Raw genomic sequence first — 18,514 nt, 5'->3', positions numbered from 1 at the left:
GCGCTTATTTTGTAGTTATGCCACTGATGAAGGCCCTCACTGGGCCCCTCCATCAGACCTAATGATTGCACAAATGTGGCAATTGTATGTACAGTGGGTTTTATAGAGGCCTACGTTCCCCCTGTTCAATGGCTGTCTCCTATAATGGGAGTGATCCATTAGCCCTTCGGACGTGCTGCGTACAGTGCTTTATTTTGATTATCTAACATCCTGTCTGCCTTATCATCTACTTTAACTATCAGCATGTCGGTTGTTAAAAATAAACGCTTTACAAAATTACAACGCAAGGCAAACGTAATGGCATTCACCATTAATGCTTAATAACTAACTATAATAATCTGTCTACTATAACCAGAAATCAGAATGAATAAATAATGAGCCAGCCTTTCAAATGCCATAGTGATCTATGTATTTAATTTATGCTACTGTGTACTAAAGAGAATGTGGTATCATTAAATACAAAGAAATCTCTCAACAGTAAAGTCGTCCAGGGAAGGGCAGTGAAAAAAATACCATGAAAAGCTTTTGTTTTCTGTTCATTTTCTTTTTCATCTAATTTAATCTGCAAAAAAGACCGTCCCCGGAGAACACGGGAAGAGAGAACCAATTATATCCAGAGCCTGGTTTCTCCAAAATGATGGCATCTGTTCTATGCCAATGACTTCCACATGGAAGAAAAACAGAACTTTGTAGGCATCTGTGTTCATGGTTGAAACTCACAGATCTTAGGGTGCCTTGTAATTGCCCAGCTGCAAATATGATTTAGTCAATGTCCTCACAGCTGATGCCACAACTGCACACAAGTAGCTGATATCACTTCAAAAAGCTGGAAAAGCCATGTATAAAGCGTGGCTCCTGAATAAGTTATGATTTTGTAGCCCGGACGGACCTTCAAGTCAAGGAAACATTTGTAATATGAGGTCGTAGCACATAAAGATTGCATTCCGCTATTTAAAAACTTTTGGTCATTGTTTGTGCAGTGGTCTATCAGAAGCACATTACAGTACACGTTAACACACATGCACGCGGTTATTTTCAAAAAAGATTAAAAGCAAAACATTCCACGCGAACATCAAAAGATGCACAAAAATATCTGCACTTAGGAATTGTGGGTAGGGGCAGCCACTTCCTGGTTATGCGCAATAACGCAAACAATGAAACAAACAGTATACAGTGCGATTTAATATATACTGTATATGGCTAAGTATTACACATAACACAACTGATGTTATTACTCTATTTAAGGGGTGGTGCACATACTGGCGAAAGATGATCATTTTATAAAAATAAACTATATTACTATTTGATTCAAGAATGTTTTAAATGGTCAAAAACTTCTTCAAAAATATGATTTTTCAATGTTCGGGTCTCCTGGACATGTGCAAAGACCACAAGTACATAATGTTATTGGATGAAATTGGACCAGTGCAGTTGTAATTTAGCCCTTTATCGATCCTGATCCTCATCCCTCATTGGTGAGTGCTACTAAGTACAGTAGGGCCCTGAGATTGCACAGTTAGCTACAAAGGTTTGTAGCTAACTGTACAGTTACCCCATTTGATGCACAATGGGGTAACTGGGGGGGTGTTTCAAACATTATAATACCATCTATGCCTATGCGTGAACACCACAAAATGACCTCACCCCCGTATATGTGTCTATAGAACATATACCAAATTCCCTACACCCCCACACTGTCCATGTGCCCACAACATTCCCTCTGTGAATATGTTTTCCAGTGACAGGTTATCAGATGCCCAGCATCCTGGGTGTGAAGGGGCCTACACAGGGGGAGATTTGCCAAGCGTTGTGAGCGGTGGTAGAGAACGCTCAGCTAGGTCGCTCAGCACACAGCGATGTGTCAGCGCTGTTTGCTGAGCGATCTGTCATTGCCAGTGTTCTCTGGTGAGAATACCGGCCCTGACCGGCAAACGTGCCTTCAAGCAGCTATACAATATGTGGGGATGGGTGATTACGATCCCCATTAGACACATAACCGTACCAAACTAAATGGAAGAATATTGGTTGAGCTTACAAAGAGGCAGATTCCATTCTGAGTCTATTATGATCTTTTGTGATCTTATTGAAGACAAAAGCGTAGACCTCAAACCCTTTCTATTGTCAGTCAAACTGATCAGAAACATTCAACCAAAGCACTGAAGGATGGAACAGATTGTCATCTCAATAGAACCTGTTCCTGTTATCAATCTGTATCTTCCCCGTGGATGCCACAAAAACATAACTTTTATTTTTAGACACTTACAGTAATATACAGATGATGGTGATGATCACAAATGAAGCCATGTAGACATTAACAAAGATGCGCACAGGCTGAGCACATGGTAACACATTGGAATGTAGTACAAGTTACTTTAATGTACATTGCATTCTAATGATAATTGCTTCTTTAGCTGTACTCTATGTGGACTAGGGATGAGCGGTAGGCATCAGCCTGGAGGCCGCAATCTGCAACACTATGTTTACTAAATAGCCCCCTCTTTTGTGTGTCTTCTATCTGCTAAACAATCTACCTTCACTAAACTATGTACCCTAAACTTAACACAATTAGTGCTTCCAGAAAATGGTTACAATTTCCTGTATGTACTGTACAGTATTTACCAAGGATTTTAAACAATGTCTACTGCAATGGGATTTTTTTTGTGCCACATTTAACTATAAAAATGCAATTGATCTGAGGCTCCTATTTAGCATAAAAAGTGGTAACCTTATAGCGGGTGACGGATGACGGCAATCAATCGGGATTTTGACAGTCAGTACACCGACATCGGGATCCCATACCTCCCAACTGTCCCTGTTACTGCGGGAATGTCCCGGTATTTGGGGACATTCCCGTGGCCCCACAGTGTCCCGCGGCGGGGGGGGGGGGTTGGGGCAGTTGGGAGTCCTCCCCTGTCACCCGCGAATAGACGCTATTCATGCACCACAGTGGCGAAAATGGGGCATGGCCTCAGGGGAGCATCACGAGTATAGGCCACACCCCCTTTAGATAGGACACGCCCCCAAATGTCCCCGTGCCAGTATCCTTCCTCCGGCAGCCACAAAGTTGGGAGGTATGGGATCCCGATGTTCAAATACCTGATAGTTGGGATCCGTACTGACAGGGGCTATTCTCTATCGTTGGGGTTCATGACCCCCATAGATGGAGCAAAGAACCTGTGGTGAGCGCAGCAAGCCCCCGATCCTGCAGCAAGCCTTTAAGGGGCTACTTTGCAATCACATATGGAGCTGTTACGACAGAGACTGGAGGTAGGAGCAGAAAGGGACTGTGGGTGGGGTAGAGAGTTTGTGTACTAAAAACTGTCACAGTTCAATGTGAATGGAAAAACTGCCACAGCTCAAAGTACATTGCAGAAGCCTTCATTTTGACGGGCTTTTATCTAGTATTTAGATAAGGCTGGAAATGTTTATTACTTGTCAGAACACCGTGATTAATATTTGATAGTTCTCATAAATTGTCAATCAGTTAAGAGAACAAACAAAACGCACACTATGCCATATATAATATGTGAAATGCCATTTAATGTGTTGTTTGTATCTGTGAAATGCTAATGTTGCCTGTAGTAAAATATTCAGCCAGGCACATATTCACTGCATTGTAATTGCAGAATACAAATTTCACCCACCAACGATAAGTGGTAAAAAACAAAAAATGTACATTAGGCAAAGGAATTTCGGAATAGAAAATTGATGTCCCCCCCCCCGCCCCCCCAAAAACCACTTGCATTAACAAAAGATTACAGAGGCACCTAAATTACAGGGTCTTATTTGAGCGGTAGTGATTCAATATTCATATTGAAGCAGATGTAGCAGTTAAACAAAATAGCTCTTCAAATCCAGCACAAATTGAAAAACACAGGGAAAAATGATGGTGTTTTCCCTCTCTTTCCTCTTATCACTCTTCCCTTCAGAATTGGCACATTTGGCCTTTAGAAAAATGTATCTCTAGGGAAATTGCCCCCAAAATTTCCACCTCTCGGTGTTAAATTATAATGGGGTGATTGGTTATGCCTGCAAAGTGCCATGGAGACGTTCGGAAAGAGGCCCAAAAACATCACCAATTTTCCTCGGACCTCCTGACCGTAAACGACTTTTTCGGTGGTCACCTCTGAAAGGAGTTTGGGGGGTGGATGCAGCTAAGTGGGCCAAGGGTTCTGGATGCAGTAGGTGGCAATCCATGGTGGCACAATATAGCCGAATTGCATCATCAAGCCACCCAGACTGCTGCCTATTAAGCAAATGGGCGGCAATGGGTGTTAGAGATAGCCACCCGAGAATCCGGGACACTAAGGACAAAAGGTTGAAACGCACAAAGTTTACATTTACAAAAGATCGATATGAGCAAAAAATTTACCTGGAAACGGTTGACACATGAAATTGTCAACATGAGTTTTTTATGTTTTGGGGTGTCAATGTCGACACCGCATCCCGCATTACAATTATATAGAATAATTTTTTTTTTTTTCTTTTAACTGCTCTACATTGTTTTGCGTCTGAGTCTACCTCCCATGATTTTTTTTTATTTAGTTATTCATTTGTTTGTTGTTTAGGTCATTTTTGTTCCTTTTGATATGTATTTTTGTTCTCCACTAATTATTGATGTTGTTTTCTTGACTTTTGTTTTTATGGTTCAATTAAAAAAGTGTTTTGAAAATAAATGAATGGTGTCATCTGTTTCTTTTGATTGATTGTGAAGAAAAAAAAAAAAGGATTATTGAGTCATTCGCCCACTAAATCATGGGTGGTTACTACGTCCAGATAGATGGAAATCATTTGAATAGTCAAAATTGGATAATTAAAAATTAATAATGCCAGGAAATCGCTTCATGTGTAGGGGCCATGGCGATAGCGATGCGTGGCCCCATTCATATCCAGCATGCTGGATAATTCTAGTTAATCGCCGGTCAGGGCCAGTGTTGTCACCTGACAACACTGGCCCCGACAGATATCTCAGCACACATTGCTGACATCGCTGTGTGCTGAGCGATCTTGCTGAGCGTTCTGATCAATCTAGCATCGCTCAGGAAGCTCAGCGAATCTCCCTGTGTGTAGGCCCCTAACATTTTGGACCATATCTAATAAGTACATGAGCTGCAATTGCACTGCTACAATCTGTTGTGCAACGGTCTTTTAAAATGTGTCGCCTGAGCCATAGTTACGCCCAGTTCCATCCTCTACCATTCAGCCGCGGTGATAAAGTACCCTGAAAGGACAGATGAAATACATTGATATGTGTCAATGGAGCCGGTCAGTCTGTAAACGGTAGCGGTTCATCATGTTCACTGAAGCAATTGGATTTCTTAAATGTCAATAAATGTCTATACTGTCTTAACCTCAGCTCTCACGCTCACAACAAAACTATACAATGACTCTATGTTATTATTTGCGTTTCACTAAAAAAATACATGTAGCACCCTGAAATCTATGAGAATGTATTGTATCTATTATTTACATTGTTAGAAGGTAGAGTGACAAAAGTGCTTCCAGGAGAAAATACAAGCAAACTGAAACACTTCAGGGGCCACTCTGGGTGGCCCTTTAAACTCCATACATATAATGAAAGAAGAGACTCCTATGTGTAATAACATATTAGCAGGCATTTTAAAAAAGACAACAAACAAATAAGACAACAATGCAGAAAGGAACTTGGGGCTACAAGTGATGGCATGGAGGACTGGCTGCAGACCCATTTCCCTAGTAAGTGATTTTGGGTTAAAGAACCAGCAAACACCTAATACTGTAACTTGGTTTTCCAGATCGTTCCTTTCCCAAACCTAGCCGCAAACTCTGCTGCACCGCATACCTTCAGAGCTTAGCCTGGGGCTGTAAGTATTATTAATAATATTATTAATATTATTATTTGTACAAAGAATACACACAGAGCTTAACCCTTTGCGTGCCAAGTTCATTTTCTCATCCTAATGACCTGTAATGTTTGCCTTATACAGGAAATACAATCTTTTATTACACAACAATTTTTATTTGAATTTATATAACAAACGTGAACGACGCCGTCATTTTTAGCGGATATTTTGAACATCGCTCACAGAGACAATGGCACTCAGAGGGTTAAACTCCTGACATAAAAGTGTGCACGCGCTAGTTTTCAAATGGTCAGAATCCAATTAAGCTATACCAGTATGTTTCTGGGTGTAGAAGGAAACCAGAGCACAGGGGGGGGGGGGGGGGGGGGACTCAAGGAAGCATAGAGAGAACATTGACCTCCACATGGACGGATGATGACTGGGAATTCAACTCATGACCGTAGTGCTGTAAGCGAATAATGCTTACCACTGTGCCACTGTGCTGTCCCAACACTACTAACAGATGGCTGACCATGTGATGTATTTCTGGTGCTGTTATTAGAGCAGATCAAAGACTGCTTGGCGATAGAAAGCATTTTCTGCAGGGGTTCTGCATGCAATATGGCAGTAGAGGTTCTGCATGCGGTACTAGAACTCACATTGTGTTCCATAGATATTGGAAGAGCTATGGGAAGTGAACGATCAGCAGATCGATCTCCAGATAAATAAATGATGGGATAAAGGAAGTGAAATCGGTCATAAATCAAAGCTCCCAGCAGAAGGTGACTCACTTCCTACTTCGTTCCAGATGATAAAGGCCCTCTACAATTTCTGGTACAGTTAACCGGTCCTCAGCCCATATCATAAATTATCAGTTCTTCCTGCTCTATTGTGTTGACTTACTAGCTAACCTCAAATTCCTGATAAAAGGCTACAGCTAATCTCACTCAGGGAAATGTTTTTAAGGCAAGAGGTGATGGCAGATAGAGTCAAGATCTAGCCTGGAGCACCAGAAATGGGATGCCACCCACCTACAGGCGCAGATACACATGTGCACAGCCCCAGAATGCAAACACTCTTATCTACAAGTCTCCTGCAGGATTCATCGGAAATGCAAATGATTTTCCAACAACAGGTTATATCTTCACTGCTTCCAGTGACCATACATTCCCCGGGATCAAACAGGAGAATGAACATATTACAGATATTGGATTATGGGGGGGGGTAAATAGACAGACAGATAGATAGATAGATAGATAGATAGATAGATAGATAGATAGATAGATAGATGAGCGATCATGACAAATGTACTTAATCAGGCATTTCCAAACTGTGGCCCTCCAGCTGTTGTGGAACTACAAGTCCCAGCATGCCTTGCCATAGTTTGAGCATTCCCTAATAGCAATACAGTGGCAAGGCATGCTGGGACTTGCAGTTTCACAACAGCTAGTTTGGCCATGCCTGCACTAAATAAAAGCACCAAACTAATTTTACATTGTTCCGATTCCTCTTTTGAAAATATATATATATATATACACACACACACACACACACACACACACACACACACACACAGCGGTGAGAAAGAGGAAGGTAAGAAATAAGTGGTTGAGGGCAGATGAGGTACAGTGGCTTTCTGGATTCATTAAACACCCTTCTAAGCTTATCTAAAGCCAGAGGCTTGTCATCAGTACAGCACAATGTGTGAGGCTGGAGAGACAGGCAATGTGCAGCAGGCTGATTACAGTATCAGCAAGGCCCAGATGGAAGAGGGAAGGCTATGGGGAGATTGGAGAGGAGAGAAGAGGAAGAAGGTGTGTGTGAGAGAGTAGGAAGGGGGTGGGGTGGATTGGGAATTGGCAAAGATTTAAGACAGTGATTAAAAAAAAATGATTACCAACTATAGAAAATGTATCAAGTGGAAGGAAATATAAGCTAAAAAAGAAACACTATTTGTTTAAACTATATTATATCACCTACACACTTATGGTCAGGCTTTCAATGTCTATAATTAAAAAAGGCATTGTTCTGTCTTCATTACAATACAATAGTAATTAGTAAATTCAGGTGAGGATCCTAAACTCATGTTCATACATGTTTCAATGTGCACCAAATGTTTTTGTGTGTATGACACACACAGACGTGTGTGTGTCTGTGTGTTTAATGCAGTGATGGCTAACCTTGACGCTCCAGCTGTTGTTGAACTACACATCCCAGCATTCCCTGCTACAGTTTTAGTATTTGGCCATGCTAAAACTGAAGCAGAGCATGCTGGGAAGTGTAGTTCAACAACAGCTGGAGTGTCAAGGTTAGCCATCACTGTCAATGCATATCTTTCTGTATGTACTTACAGTTCACTTTATTATAGGCAAGGAAATTGTATAACACACAAGCTAACACTAGCCTGTGTCCATTCCTCTCCCTCTCTCTCTCTCAGCAGATGGTTAGGAATATGCAGCACCTTGCTGTTTAATTAGTTTTATTAATTATTCAAACTAATTATTGACAATGAATTTATAATATGTGATGTGCACAGGGGGCAATGTGCTAGGCTTGTAGTTCACTAGTTCACAATGTAACAGAATTATCCGAGGTGAGTTCTGGTTTCTGATAATCCTGATGCAGTTATGCAGTGTATAATGTGAGAATGAAGTGATCACACAGGCAGTGGGGGTAGGGTGACCCCCCCCCCCCCCCCCCAGTCCCTGTGTCACTCCCATGAATTACAGATGCATAGGGGTCTCTCGCAAATCCAGATAATCCAATAATGTACAAACATTGTCCTATCACAGAGAGCAATGGCTCTTTAATGTTAATCTGCCGACATATTTGTGCATTAGTAACAGCAGCCCTGAGTTATACTGGAAGCTTTGTCATTACTGTATGAGTACCAGACCAGTAATATATGACCCAGTCAGGACCCTGCTTACTGAGCTGTTACAATGGAACTCAATGCACAGTATCCACATAAAACAAGATACATGTCCTCATCTTCCTGATTCAGCACTGACATCTCACCCAGCATTACATCACAGGGGGGCATTTCCCCTTTAAAGCCCCCTTTAAAAGACTGTCATCTCAAAACTAGCCCCAGTTAACCCTTCCTCTGCTGATCCTCCCACTTGGCAGGGAGGGGGTTACAGACAGCTGAGCTGGTGTACTGTACCGTGCGATAATAATGTGAGAAATCCAACATATGACCATCCTCATTCTCCATTACTGCATTTGTCATTCTTATCTTAATTATGCTGATAATTACTGTAAACAGATGTCGCAGAGATGCATGCGACCTTTCATAGGGGTGACGGTATAAAGCCCTGTCTTATGCTCTTTGTTGTAAAATACTCCTATCATCGTGCTATGTACAAATCACAGAGATGGACGTACTCCAATTGCACGCACAGAACCATTCTATATACACTATGTATTTCTTATAACTATATTAATAACAAGAACAGTGAGTATAATGAATATACTGTATATATATATATATATATATATATATATATATATATATATATATATATTAATGAATTAAGTGACATTCCCAGTACATTGTAGAGTAGGTGATGTCCCCAGTAGCATGGACAGACAGGTGTATACAGATGGACAATGCAGGTGAGGCTGGGGCTAGGAGCATCCTCCCCTGCACTGACAGTACCACTTACAGATACTGTAGGTGCCTTTATGTTGTGCTAATGCTTACATGCCCGGCTACACTGAGGATGTCTGTGCGACAGGTATAGGAAATACACAACACAATACAAAATCATCACATCGGCTTTTCAATTATAATTTTAACTATCATTATTTTTCGAAAATAATGTAGTAAAACAAATCTATCAATGTCTTAATATTTCCATAATGAGATACATATAATGATGCGTATATACCTGAATACAGTATCTTTGTAGAAATATATATATATATATATATGTACTTTATGTGATATATATATGCTTTATGTGTGTATGTGTATATATATATATATATATATATATATATATATAGTTACATTATGTATATATCGTATATGTATATAGCTTAAATATGTTATAATATATGTGTGTGTATGTGATATATATATATATCATATATACTGTATGTTATATACTTACAAGGTATATACATAATGTAACTATATATATATATATATGTATATATATATCACATACACACACACACACATATATATATATACACACACACACACACACACACACACACACACACACATATACACACACACACACACACACACACACACACACATATATATACACACACACACATATATATATATACATACACACACACACACACACACACACACACACATATATATATATACATACACACACACACACACACACACACACACACACACACACACACACACACACACACACACACACACACATATATAGGCTGTTTCTGTAGCTGATGCTGAGAAGACAGATCTACAGATAGCCCCTATCTCACAGGCTGTCACAGCTCCATAAGAAAACACCGTTCCCCATATATCAGGCTGGTGCAGGGATCAGCGTGAGAACAGCGCACTGTGCACCGAGTCCCCAGATCACCTCTATACCGCGCCTGATAAGCCATCTCCCAGCCAAGCATATGACAGTTTCCCACAGAACAAAGACCTGGGGCTTTCACCATCACTGCCGGCCAAGCACTCTCTATTCCTGTCCCCTTTTCATTTCCCAATACATTGAGGAGACATTGGGCTGGCCAAGTGTGCTGAGGAGATAAAGTACACAATAACCACTGTACATGAGCTTCACACATCTGCACACAAAGGCTGTCTGTCACAGTGTCACACTGTCAGCTGGTGCCATGAGACAGGAGATGGGTTGTCGGGTGACAACTTGCAGACTTTTATGTTGGCTGTACTGTATGAGGTTTAAAACAAACAAACAAACAAACAAACAAACAAAATAACAAACAAACAACAGATAACACTTATCTACAAATAATATAACAAAGCACCAAGTATACCATTCATTTAATATAACACTACCCTCAGAACTCACCTGCATATTACCTCCCCCCTCTGTGGAAATGTATGTATCCCAGTGACCCACTCATTGCTCTGACACTGTTGTGGAACCACAGGTTTCAGTATAACAGGGAATTCTGGAACTAGTAGTTCTACAACAACAGGGAAGCTTCTTGGCTAGATCTAGCACCATACCCATTACAACTGTCCAAATGTATATTTATTCCATCATATTACCCCCAGATAGGAGCATCCCTGCCTAGAATAAACACTCAGTTAAAGCACTTGGCAGCAGGGACGCCTATTACATGCCACAATCCAGGACCTGGCTCCAAGTTCCCATAGACTGTTATTTGGCCATAAGTGATAATGCTATCGACCCCTGAGCAGTGACCACTCTCCAGGTGCATCGCTTACAGTATACACTGCTTCCCCCAATAATGTATAGTGCTCACACAACTCCTGAGAGAAGCGCTGGGTATTGATCAGGACATTGCATTAACTTCATCACAACCATTCATCATAATATGCTACATATAGCGACTGCTCTCAGCCCCACACGCAGCTTGGATTAGTAAATTGATCTAGTGATATTGTAACCAAATATAGACACAGCGAGGCGGCTGGGATCTCGCAAACGTGACTTTCCATATGCGTGACCATAAGGCGCATCTGCGGCCACAGGGACAAGATGCACGGTCTCGGGAAGAGACAGATGACATAGATAGATAGATAGATATATAGATAGATAGATAGATAGATATAGTTAGACATTTTATCTATCTAACTATCTATCTATCTATCTATCTATCTATCTGTCTGTCTGTCTGTCTGTCTGTCTATACATAATATATACATACATATGTATAGATAGATAGATAGATAGATAGATAGATAGATAGATAGATAGATAGATAGGGATTCATATATAGATAGATGCATTTCTATCTATCTATCTATCTATCTATCTATCTATCTATCTATCTATCTAACCAGCAAAAGGATAGATAGATAGATAGATAGATAGATAGATAGATAGATAGATAGATAGATAGATAGATAGATGATAGATAGATAGAAATATAGATAGGATTCATATATAGATAAATGCATTTTTATCTATCTATCTATCCATCTATTAGTCTGTCTATATATATCCAGACCAAAGGATATATAGATAGATAGATAGATAGATAGATAAGGATTCATATATAGATGGATGCATTTTTTCTGTCTATCTATCTATCTATATATATATATATATATATATATATATATATATATATATATATATATATATCCAGGATATATATACTAAAGGAGAGAGAGATATATATGAACAATTATATATATATATATATATATATATATATACATATATATATATATATATATATATAAATATATATATATATATATATGTATACATGATAGACAGATATGTCATTTATTAGGGATCAGAAAGAACTGGGCCCAATTCGCCCTGGGAAGCTTTGCTGGAGCCTGGACCTCTGGAGGAAGCTGCTGTTGGACCTCTGCTTCCTAAGGAAATCTGCTTGTACAGCAAGGAAGCCGAGTATGACATTGTGTGTCCCACCAGGAAATACAGAACACACTATCAGCGACCCAGAGCAGACTCCTGCTTATCTCTGGCAAGCCTCAAATCTGTTCTAGCACAGGGCCAGATGCCTGGTCATTTCCACGACAGGATTACAGGCTCCAAAACAGAAATAAATAAATAACAAACCCCAAAACACACAGAAATCAGAACGTGTGCGACTAACAGCCTCCACCCTGGCTGCACGACCTGCACAGATACTCCACAGTGTCATCTGGATGTGTCTGGGGCTTTACTGGATGCAACTGACACTATAAACAAACACTCACTTTACAGCCAAATAAACACGAGTGGGTAATTCGAGACCACACTACTCCACTACTTATATGGCGCTGTAATAATCGTTGTATATTTATACATTGCTGCTTGTTTGTATGTATGTAATATGTGTGTGTGTGTATGTATGTATATATATATATATATATATATATATATATATATATATATATATATATATAATGGAGATGATGCTTGCAGCGCCTTGCCTAGTGTTCTGCAGAGCAATAAGTGCAGTGGGTATATAAATGCAGCCATATAGAACTTGCACCGCTGTGACCATACTGTATATGGAGAGTGAGACAGGCAGATCCTGTTCTATGTCACCCAGCACACTGTATACAGAGCTGAAGGTAAAAGATGAACATAAATGGATACATATTATCCCAGCGCTTGTACGCCTGAGCTTGCAATTGAATGTCGGCTGGCAACAACATCTTTCCAATCACATTGCTACAACTTTCTCTGCTGCCAGATAATAATTCCCAACTCGCCAGTGAGGATTCGGGGTAACCTTCTCAGAATCCTGCACTGGGGGTACCAATACTGTAACAGAGCTTTCTATGTTTGCCATAAGTTCCATAAAGACGTCTTTGTTCTGAATAAGGCGATTTAAACTCCGTGCTGAAGACCCCTCTGTCTGCTGATGACTTTAATAACGGTATAAGACCATGCATTCAATCATAAACTACATTCTATACAGCATTGATGTGTCTTTCTGATGCTATAGAAGACAATCTACTAGTGCCTAAGAAACATAATAAACATCCACAAGTGCAAAAACATCAACATCATTTGCACCATCCAGAAGTGCAAACACAATAGTAATATAATAATAATAATAATAATAATAATAATAATAATATAATGTACACCCCCAAAAAATACATCCATAACCTGCCATTGTACATCATTCCTGTAATGAACACAGGGCACCTCTACATCACCCCCAAAACAATATCACAGTGCCCCATAGGCACCACTATAATGGTCCCCAGGAGTAGGCACTGCACAGTCTGTACACAGTACAATGGGTGTAACAATTGCTAGGACCAAGGTAAAAACTCCCCTGACTCTCAGCTGATGCTCTCATTGAGAAGCACTGAAACGTGACCAGGTACTTACACTGGAAGGAGTTCGAGATTCCCACCATTCGCCACAGGCTGGGTGACTGCAAAATAAAAAGTTCCTGTTTTCAGTGAATGGGCAGGGAAGGGGGAGGGAGGGGGTGCAAAAAGTCAAAAATGAAAACCAAAGTGAAGAAGAAGAAGAGGAGGAATGCAGCAAAGTCCAGATGATCCACGTCCAGTAAGTCAAAACTAAGTGAGGAACTCCAGCTGCCCACAGCTTAAAGCGCACTCCCCCGGTTCCTGAGGGTGGGGAGGCAGGGGGGCGGAGGATGGGGGTCTCCTCCAGGCTTGAGCTGCAATTTTAGCACTGACAAGCCCCTGATGGTGTTGCAGACAAGAGTGGTCTGACTGGGGGGGCGTCAGGAGTTGCTGCTGTCACTGGTGGTCTGCATTAGGCAGAGAGCTGTGTGTGGCTCTGTCTTGGAGGAGGAAGGAGCCTGATCTGTACTGATCTCCACCATAAGGCTGCAGTACAAGCTCTTACTTCCTTCTTCCTCCTCCCTCTCCTCCTCTTCACTCTGTTTATTTCTTTCTCTCCTGCAGTCTCTCTCTCTCTCTCCTCTCTCTCCTGCAAGGCTTTCTCTGTCAGGCTGTCTCCTTCTCCACTGTCAGACAGCACAGTGCCAGCAGACTGCCAGGCTCAGCTACCCAGGTGCAAGGGTGGGAGGGCTCCAAGCAGCAGTGGGAGGCAATGGAGGTAGCAGACATCTGTGTCATGAAGGGGTCAGGGGGGGTCAGGTAATGCTAACAATAGGGAGAGCACATTGCCTGCTCCTTTATACTGCCTTGTTCCCTCTGCCTCAGACCTGGTGGGCTTGTAACAGGCTTTCCCAAGCTGCCTGCCCTGCAGTAACCCAAGACAAGCACTTTCCCTCTGGCCATCTGGACGCAGAGCTCCTCCTGGCTGCTTCTCTGCCTGGGACTCATCACTGTGCAGACAGTGCAGATACCATCCAAGCCTCTCTTTCACATCTCCCCACTAATCCCCTTCTGTTACTACAATTTTTTTTTTTTTATTCTCAGTCTGCTTTTTTTTTTTTGCTGTTTTTTTATTTGCATTAAGTAATGGTCATGCAAAATACAAAGAGGTGGAACTTGTGCTTCTGTCCACTTGTCCCAGTGTCTCTAGGTTGTTCAGCATCTCTTGGCCTGAGATTGAAGACCTGCTGAAGGCTAGATATTCCGGCTTGGATAAGAGGATCCCTGAAGACAGCATTGGCAAGCCTTAGAAGAGACAAGATGGTATAAATAAAATAGTTGATGCCAGTCGTTTGGTTGGCAGCAGGATGGGAATGGGGCAGCAACATGACATTTGCAGAAATCAATTATTATTATTATTATTATTATTATTATCATTGCTATTATTTTTTAATAAATAATATCCATTTTTATATTTTTTATATTTATTGCTATTATTTTATATTTATCACACACACACAATTATTATTATTGTTAATATTATTCTTATCAACGATAATAATATTACTAAAAATAATAATATTAATATTATTATTATTAATAATAATAATAATAATAATAATAATAATACAAATCTAGTAATACTGACACAAGCTCATCTGTTCATTGACATACTTGTATATTGGGTATACTTGTATTTTGATTGTTGACATTAGAGAACAAAAGGTCAATTTATTCTCAGAGTGCGATAATGTGACAACAACCTTGATTAAGTACAAAAAAAAAATGAAATAGCCAAACATAAATAATAGCAAATGTCCAGTTAGTCATTACTGATAGGACAATGCCTTATTATTAATGAAGATATTAAATAATTCTGTGCATGTAGGTCAGTTATAATGAAAATGACTTGCAGTATTTTGGGTGCAGTTTTAATAATGGTAAATGCTAACTCCTTCCCTTAATTTGGCTTAAGGAATCATTAACTGCACTCAAGTCCCTTCTGTTACATTTTTCAATAATAACCCCCCACCCCCACCAACCTGATACCAAAATGCAACATCATTATAAGTGTTAATGACATTAATGCTACATTCAGCATTTGTTCTTTCTATAAATGACAACCCATATATAATTTCTCGAAATACTGATTTTTTTTTTAAATTAATGCATTATTAGTGGATCAGATTCTTAATCATTCTACCATTACGCTCACTTTTATGTGCATGGTTTTATATTCTACTATTTTATTTTATTCTATTGATTTTGTGTATATATATATATATATATATATATATATATATATATATATATATATAGATTAAACAGTAATAATACTAATAATAAATAACAATAATAAAAGAAAATCATACATACAAACACACATACACAGCCAGAAAGGCCTGCATGGAAATGATTGGATAACGATACTGTATGGACGTAGTAAAATTCCCCCAAAAAAATATCCGTAGCCAGAGAATGGAAATACTATAATTGCCAAAGACAGACCCAGTTGTAATTAATTATTACACAGTGATATTAATTAAATAAAATAAAGAAATACGATTTTAAAAAAAGTTCATTTATTTTATTCCTGCCACCTTTTTTTTGCCTGTAAATTTCATATAGACACTGAAGCTGAACACACTGTCTCATACACACTTATTGATTCAACAAACCACCGCAGATGTTCCCAAGGATTAACTCCTGCCTTTGCCGGATAATATTGATGTAAGGTTTAATTCAATGTTTCTGTTCTTCAGTAAGGAAATGCAATTCCCAGTGTGTTTCTTCCTAAAAATTGTCCAGATTCATTTTCTTATGATGGAAACGGCAGTTATATAGTTTGGCTATGTGATATGGTAAATATTTATATAAAAAAAAAAAAATCTTAATTGTTCCATATACAAATTAATACAATTATTAAATATTGTTTTTGATTAGTATTTGTGCAGGCTATAAAGACGCAATGGAATTGCCTCCCTTCTTTTTCTGTTTTGCTTCATTTTCTACCTATCTAGATACTATAGGACCATGTCACGTAATACGGTGGTAGTAGTCCACTGTCAGGACGTAGTGCAAACCTTTGCCACACATACATAGGGTTTGTAATATGGATTTGGGAGGACATAAGAATTTGCAATAAATCTCATTGGCCATTGTGCTCTCGGGAATTCTCTACCTCTCCCTATTAGACTACATAACATTAAACAGGCTCTTTAGACTTCTTCATTAAACCCATCCATCTCTCATCCTAACCTTCTGTTTATGCTCACTTCTACCCCTTCTATGTCACTCCTGTAATTTCAGCATCCTCCTTCACGCCAACCTAAGTTCACAATATGCAACATAGCAGTGGGTGATAGCGAGAGGAATAGAGTGACAGGAAGAGGCAGAGGGAGGCAGAGTGTGATGAAAAAGCAGTGGATGACAGGAAGGGTGGTTTCGACAGTAGTGGGGCCTCAGGGGCCCTGGGGCACTGCACCTGCTGCACCAATGGTAGTTCTGCCTCTGCCTTTACCTATGAATCAAAGCTCTCATGAGCAGGGCCCCCTGTCCTCATGTGCTTCTTACTCTTTTAGAAAATTCTTTAATCCATACTCCATTCAACTGCACCTCACCCTACAGTAGGTCTCTTCCACCCTCATAATTATTACAGTGTCTTGTCCCCTGATGCAACTATCCCTATTTACCATGTACTTGTCCTAAATAGCCTTGTACTATAAGTCATTGTTTTCTTGTATTTGCTCATTTATGTTTTCTGTTAGGCGCTGCAGAACCCCTCTGCACCATATAAATAAACTATAATAATGATATTAATAATAATAATTTGTAGTCCATGTCGTAAATGTCCCTGATTCATGTCCAGATCCCTGGCAGTACTGGCTGGCACAGGTAACAGTCTTACCAATTCATCACTCCTACAGCTATCTCTATGTAGGTGCGAAACCAGATTATCTACTTCACACCTGCGAGCATGAATTTGGCCTTAAAAGGTCAACATAAAAAAAAATGAAAACAAAAATAATAATCTATATAATAATTTCATAAGGTGTCTCCCATCACCTAAATGCACAGTGGAAGCCACGGAGAGAGATGCTTCTCCAATTGTTCCCACTGCAAGGGTTAGTATGGAAGCAGGTGTTGGTGGTGGACTGGTCTGAGCGCGGTGTCTATAGTGGAGGTTGGGATGGAGAGGAGCAAGTTGGGGTTGTGGTGGAGATGAGTGGCAGTCGGAGGCAAGGTTGACATCAGAGGGTGGAGCAGTGTGGGAGGGGTAAACTGAGGTGACATTGTATATACATTTGATCTATTTATTAATAGTTTCTTAAACAGCGCAGCAAGTTCTGTTGCACTTTACAATTGTTAATATTGATAAAACAAACTGGGTAGTACAGACAGTCAAAATGGTAGGAAATGCGCAAATCTATTAGGAAATAGGCATTGATATACAAGGATAGGTGTTAGCTATTGCATAATGGTCCCCCAGATTGCAAAGGTTCTTGGAGGGTTGTATGATACGGTGACTGCAATGTTGGGCTGGGGTCAGGAGGATGGAAGGGTGAGAGAGAAAATAAGTGAGTATATGTTTGTACTGTACAGTGGAGATGTCATTGGATAGAAAAGATTTATGAAGGTTATGTGGGTGTTCTGAAATCTGAAAAGCTTGCCTTATGAGGGGAGTTTTCAGGGAACGCTTCAAGGTTTGGAGACTAGAATCTTATTGTGCATGGGAGAGCATTCC

The 18,514-nt window shown here is 39.9% G+C and overlaps 1 protein-coding gene across 1 annotated transcript in view; it reads right to left on the bottom strand.

The window, feature by feature from the left end:
* The window catches only part of RUNX1T1 (RUNX1 partner transcriptional co-repressor 1), a 119,789-nt gene extending 105,013 nt beyond the window's left edge, over positions 1–14,776 (bottom strand). Inside the window, exon 1 of the mRNA XM_083187068.1 lies at positions 13,847–14,776. Coding sequence (XP_083043194.1) covers positions 13,847–13,874 — 28 coding nt within the window. The 5' untranslated portion in view covers positions 13,875–14,776. The remainder of the gene's footprint in view (positions 1–13,846) is intronic.
* Between the last annotated feature and the right edge of the window lie 3,738 nt (positions 14,777–18,514).

Source organism: Crinia signifera, chromosome 5 (assembly GCF_055691185.1).
Source record: "Crinia signifera chromosome 5, ASM5569118v1, whole genome shotgun sequence".
NCBI lineage: Eukaryota > Metazoa > Chordata > Amphibia > Anura > Myobatrachidae > Crinia > Crinia signifera.
The sequence above is the reverse complement of the archived record's forward strand: the minus strand, read 5'-3'. Positions and strand labels throughout refer to the sequence as shown.